At 38.0% G+C, this 6,163-nt stretch overlaps 1 protein-coding gene across 1 annotated transcript in view; it reads left to right on the top strand.

The window, feature by feature from the left end:
• EFHB (EF-hand domain family, member B) overlaps positions 1-5,362 on the top strand; it is a 67,039-nt gene extending 61,677 nt beyond the window's left edge. Inside the window, exons 11-13 of the mRNA XM_011933729.1 lie at positions 317-529; positions 2,162-2,343; positions 5,023-5,362. Of these exons, the coding sequence (XP_011789119.1) occupies positions 317-529; positions 2,162-2,343; positions 5,023-5,196 (569 nt within the window). The 3' untranslated portion in view covers positions 5,197-5,362. The remainder of the gene's footprint in view (positions 1-316; positions 530-2,161; positions 2,344-5,022) is intronic.
• The last annotated feature ends 801 nt before the right edge of the window (positions 5,363-6,163 follow it).

Here is a 6,163-nt window from a genome sequence, read left to right as displayed (position 1 = left end):
TTTTTTTTTTTTTTAAGAAAAGAAATGAATGGATTCTATGTTTACATTTGGTCTCTCATATTTCAAAGCTTTATTCTAGAATAAAGTGAATGGAGTGGCAGAAGAAAACATTAGGCCGTGTTCAGATTTCTTGGTGTATGACATTGGCCTGAACTTACTCTTCCACAGTTGGGTGTTGGGTCAGTGGAGGGGTCATGCCAGCTGTTTCCATTAGCAAGAAGAGACTAGATGGGAAAACTTACCCTGTTGCAGAGCAGCACGCACTAAGTAGTAATGTATTCCTGCATTTTTTTCTTTCCTTTTTTTTTTCTTAAAGGTGGAAAACCAGATTGTGTAAACCCTACTGAGGCTAATGTTGAAGAACCTGAACCAGCTCTTCTCATAAAGCCAGAAGATATTGTCTTAAAAGAACCAGGGAGCACAGAAAAGACTCTTCGGACACTTCTGAGACCAAGTGATAAAGTTTCCAACTACTATAAGACAACTTCTTCTGAGATCAATGCAGTTGTGGGAGCCGTTCCTTCTACTTGTATGTCACTTACTTGTCAAGTTTTAAAAGCATCAACAAACGTGGAAGCAAACTGTCCCTTGTCTGTCCTTGCATTGTCCCCTGCCTTTCTCCGTTAGACTAAGTTTCTTAAAGCCTTGTACCTTGCATTTAATTCGTATTCTAACTACCTGGGGAGGAGAGGCCCACATATAAATGTTGATTGAACTGAATTGCTGGTGATGACCAAAGTAAAACGATTCTTTGTATATTAATGAAATGGAAACCATTATAGATCAGAACATCGAATGTTATACATCGTAGTAATTCAGATTCCACCAAGTATTAATATTAGATGATTTTAAAACCATATGATTCTTAGCTCCATACATATCTGCCTTCAAATATTTAAAGAGCTTTTACGTAACATTTCTCTGCATATTCATTCCCCATGTTAGTTTGCTGGGGCTACTGTATCACAGCACCACAAACCGGTGTCTTAACAGAATTTTATGGTCTCACAGTTCTGGAGGCTTGAAATGCAAGGTGTCAGCAGGATTGGTTCCTCTGGTGGACTGTAAAGGAGAATCTGTCCATGCCTCTCCCCTGGTTTCTGATGATTTACTAGCAGTCTTTGGCACCACTTGGTTTCATGTCTGTGTCCAAATTTCTCTGTTTTACAAGAACTCTAGCCATATTAGGTTAGGGGCCCACCATACTCCAGTGTGACCTCATCTTAATTAATTACACCTGAAATGATCTTATTTCCAAATAACGTCACACTCTGAGGTAGTGGAGGTTAGGACTTCACCATATAAATTTTGGGAGGAGACAATTCAACCCATAACATCCATATATCAGTATGAAGCATGATGAATATTGGTGATTTAGAAAAACTATTTTATGTTGATCAAGATCACATCCTTGGAATAAGAATATGACTGAGGACTTACATATTTTTCCCAACTGGATTTTTATAGACATGCTATACATTCTAGAGTAATGAAATCTTGTTATTCTCTTTAGACTGTGTTGTCCAGTAGAAATAAAATTGAAGTCATTATGCATTTACAAACTTTTTAGCATTAACGAAAACCAGGCTGGGCATGGTGGCTCATGCCTGTAATCCCAGCACCTTGGAAGGCCAAGGTGGGAGGATCACTTGAGGCGAGGAGTTCAAGACCAGCCTGGGCAACATAGTGAGACCCTGTCTCTACAAAAAATACAAAAATTAGCTGGGCATGGTGGCAAACTCCTGTAGTCTCAGCAACCTGGGAGGCTGAGGTGAGAGGATCACTTGAGTCCAGGAGTTCAAGGCTGCAGTGAGCTGTGATCAGGCCACTGCAGTCTAGCCTGGGTGACAGAGTGAGACCCTGTCTCAAAAAAGAAAAAGAAAAAGAAAAAGAAAAAAAAGCCATGTTAAAAAAAAAGAAACAGGTGAAATTTATTTTAATACTATATATATTCAGAATATTATTTCAATAACTAATCAATATAAAAATTATTAAATATTTTGCTTTTTTTGTACTAAAATGTTTGAATTTTACATTTGGATTACACCAAAATTCTTCCTAGCCACATTTTAAGTGCTCGGTATGCACATGTGACTGGTGGCTACTGTGTTACCCAGCTTTGTTTTAGAATGTCTGTTTTCTTTCCTCATCAATGACCTAGGTTACCCCATTTGTGGAGTTCCAACCATTCGATCTGACATTCCTGCTCCCCGAATTCGTCGCATCAGTGACAGAACTAATTATGGTGAAGAAGGTAGTGCGTATTCACTATTATATCCTACCATCTTTGCCCAGAAAGGAGTGTTTGAAAGAGACTTCTTCAAGACCAGATCAAAAGAAGAGGTATAGCATATGAGCATACAAAAATGGAAATGTTTTATCTATCAACAACTACTATTTTAGACTTTTCAAAACTTGGGTTTTTATATTTACAAAAGTCTACAGGATCCCCAAGTATAGGATTCTTGATGAATAATGCTCAACTTGGTTGTGACATCTGGTACAATTCTTGAGGTAGAATTTAGACTGTGACAAGAATAGTAAATTCATATCGTACATTCAATATGGTCCATGTAAAGAAGAAAAATATTTTTCTAAAACATTTAATACTATTCTAGTTGAGAAAAGAAACAGGATCAATCCCTTCCTTATGTAAGCATCCTGATGGCCTTGGGCCTCTAGAACTAAGAGTGGGCATGAGGATGGTCACTCTGCCACCCTTCTTGTCCACTGGTATCATATGTCTCAGATTATCTGTGACAAGCGTTGATTTAAAATATTCTGTCTTGTTGCCACACGCTAGGTAAGGTCATACATCTGTCTTATTTATTTATTTATTTATTTATTTTTGACTCAGAAAACATGATGCCATATCCGAGATGATCCTCTTTGTAGATGGGTTATAAAGCCAAGGTTATAAAACCAGCTAGGTCTGAATAGCCACTGGGGTGCTGAGGGCTAGAGATTTATAGCAGTGCTCAGACTAGCCTGTTTACATCTGTGCTTATGGAAAGCAGGTGTAATTCAGGGAGTACTTGCTTCTTCAGAACCTTCATAGCTGGAGCTAGAAATGATATAGGAAAAGACATACGATGCCTTCTTGGACTTCAGATGAAGGATTGATGGCTTGGAAACTTATTAAATACTAACCAAATTAATGGCAGATGCATTCCAGCAATTCTTTCACACTGAGGCAGGGCAGAGAGGAAGGGGAGACAGAGGCTGATGCCTGGCTCCAAAGGAGGAACCCGGTATCCTTCCTGCGGATCAAAGAAGAAAACCTCCCGATTGTGTTTTCATTTCCCTCAATCACTCTAAAAGGCCTATGAAATAGAACTTTAGGGTTTCCAAAAGAAACGGAAATCTCCTGCTTGTTTCATAATGCCTAAACATTCTTTTAACTAGGAAGTCATCCTTTATCCCACAATCTAGGCGAAAAGTAAGAAGTCAAAGACCTGCTTGGAATAATTATGTTGACTTGAGGATGGATAGATTTCAGTAGATGTGTTAGGTAGTCAGCATACTACTGATAGAATGCCAAACCACTGGAGCAAATCTTCCCAAGGAGTGGGGGAGGAAGCAGAGGAGAAGGTAGGGGATGCTCAAGACTGACTCAAACCATTCCTGAACTCACTCTGCAGGGGCCTTTTTAAACTACCAGTGGGTGGGGAAAATAGCAGCTATGCATAGGGGTATTGTGTTTTTGCTTTATAGCTGCAGTTACTAGCAGCTCTGCTCTTCTGAATTTCAGAATTTGATTTGTATTTGAATAGTATTTAATTTGTATTTAATTACACTAATTTCCCACAAGGGTACATCATTTCTAGGGGATTTTTAAATTGTTGGGATTCTGTTTGATAGATGTATTCGGCAACTGTTTTATTTCTTTGGCTATTCGCTGTCTAACCTTTTCATTCCCCCCCTCCCCTTTTTTTTTTCCTGAATGCTTCATAGTAAATGCTTCTTCTTTTAAATTTAGTTTCATTTAAAAAATTTGTTTTCACATATTTTATTCCCACCACTAGTTCTTACTTTCTTTTCTTATATTTTTCTTAAGACATAAGAAGCATGTTTTTCCCCACCTTCATCTGTTTTAATAATTATCACTGTAGAGGATTATTAGTAACCAAAGGTTGCTGGTTTTCAGTGTGCTCCGCTTTTAGTGTGCTCTCTTAATCATGGGTACACTATCTGTCTGCCATTTGCACGCATAGTTAAAGTTCCAACAGGCCAGTTAGATACATTTTACAAATGTTCCTATTATAAAGAATACAAAACTTGGCCATTCCTAGTGGCTCATGCCTGTAATCCCAGCACTTTGGGAGGCTGAGGTGGGTGGATCATTTGAGGTCTAGAGTTCAAGACCAGCCTGGCCAGCATAGTGTAACTTCATCTCTACTAAAAATAGAAAAAAATTGGCCAGGTGTGGTAGCACACACCTGTAATCCCAGCTACTCAGGAGGCTGACGCAGGAGAATCACTTGTACCCAGGAGGCAGAGGCTGCAGTGAGCCAAGATCATGCCACTGCACTCCAGCCTGGGCAACAGAGTGAGACTCTGTCTCAAAAATAAATAAATAAATAAATAAACAAACAAAACTAATGTTCAAGTGGCTTAGGTGACATACACAAGACCAAAATGACAATAAATGATTGAAATGAAACTCAAACCTAGCAAGTCTTCTTTACTTTTTTCACCCTTTTTACTTGAATTTTGCTACCTCTCCTTAAAATAATGAGACATTTAAAGTTGAAAGTAACTTTATATATTGGCTAGTGTATTTGAACACCCTCATGTTTATAATAACAAAATTATTCCTGAGCTGACAGTATTAGAATTTTGATATTTCCTTATTTTATATATATATATATATATATACAAGCACATGCACACACACAAATATGTACACATATACTTTTTTGGAAAAAATATCCATAGTCTTAGATATTATAAAGATTTTTTTAATTACAAATTTTAAAACATATAAATAATGGCCCATTCATTTTAAATGCCTTTTTCTAGATTGCAGAGATATTGTGTAACATTGGTGTCAAGCTTTCTGATGAAGAATTTGAAAATGTATGGAATCTTGCATCAGAAAAGCATCACAGAGGAGAAGTTTGTGTTGAGAACATCAGAAATGTTCTAGATGAGCTGCGGCATGCAGACCGGATCAAGTGTAAAACACCCATGTGATATTTTTGGACTTCCTTCAATTCAAGCAAAAGAATTATTAACAGTGTTTATCTAACATGTTCAGTCCATTCTGGCTTTAGAAATTACGTTAAGAGTTCAGCAATCACAGTGGTAAGACTCATATGCCTGTATGTGTTGCTAATAAATTAGATTTTGGATTTTAAAATTTACTGTTTTCCATAAAGCACCTAAGAGCTTGACAAGTGATTGAAGGGTTAACATGCAGCCTCAGCGAAGACATAGGTCAGAATGATATTAGAAGTTTTGTAGGCCTAAGAATTCCATCCATTTTAGTGGGCCGTCTGAATTCGTAGTGTGATTTGTGATGCCAAGTTTAATTTTCTTTGTTGGTTAAGCCAACTTGGGCTGCAGTTTCTGTCACAGGTGATTAAAATGTAGTAACACACCAAGAGTAGGGAGATTCATATTTGTGTAGTGGACTAAAAGCTGGATCGTGTGCATGGAACTACAGGTGAATTTTTTTTTTTTTTGGAGACAGAGTCTCACTCTGTTGTCCAGGCTGGAGTGCAGTGGCGCAATGTCGGCTCACTGCAACCTCCATCTCCTGGAGTTAAGTGATTCTCCTGCCTCAGCTTCCCAAGTAGCTGGGACTACAGGCGCCCACCACCATACCAGGCTAATTTTTCATATTTTTCATAGACATGGGGTTTCACCGCGTTAGCCAGGCTGGTCTTGATCTCCTGACCTCGTGATCTGCCTGCCTCAGCCTCCCAAAGTGCTGGGATTACAGGCGTGAGCGACTGCGCCTGACTACAGGTGAAAAATTTTAAGGAAAAAAAAAAAAAAGCAGTCTTAACTTCCTTACATTTCCTTTTTCATTGAAAAGTTACTTGTCTTTTAAAAATTAATTCTTTAAAAGAACAAATGAAGAACACAGCTAGTGGAGCTCTTTGCATATATTAAAACCCACAAATTTAAAGCTTTTAAGACAGCAAAAACAAGACAA

The sequence above is a fragment of the Colobus angolensis genome, unplaced genomic scaffold, assembly GCF_000951035.1.
Source record: "Colobus angolensis palliatus isolate OR3802 unplaced genomic scaffold, Cang.pa_1.0 Scaffold129, whole genome shotgun sequence".
NCBI classification, from domain to species: domain Eukaryota; kingdom Metazoa; phylum Chordata; class Mammalia; order Primates; family Cercopithecidae; genus Colobus; species Colobus angolensis.
Note: the sequence above shows the minus strand (reverse complement) of the source record. Positions and strands in the feature narration are given on the sequence as shown.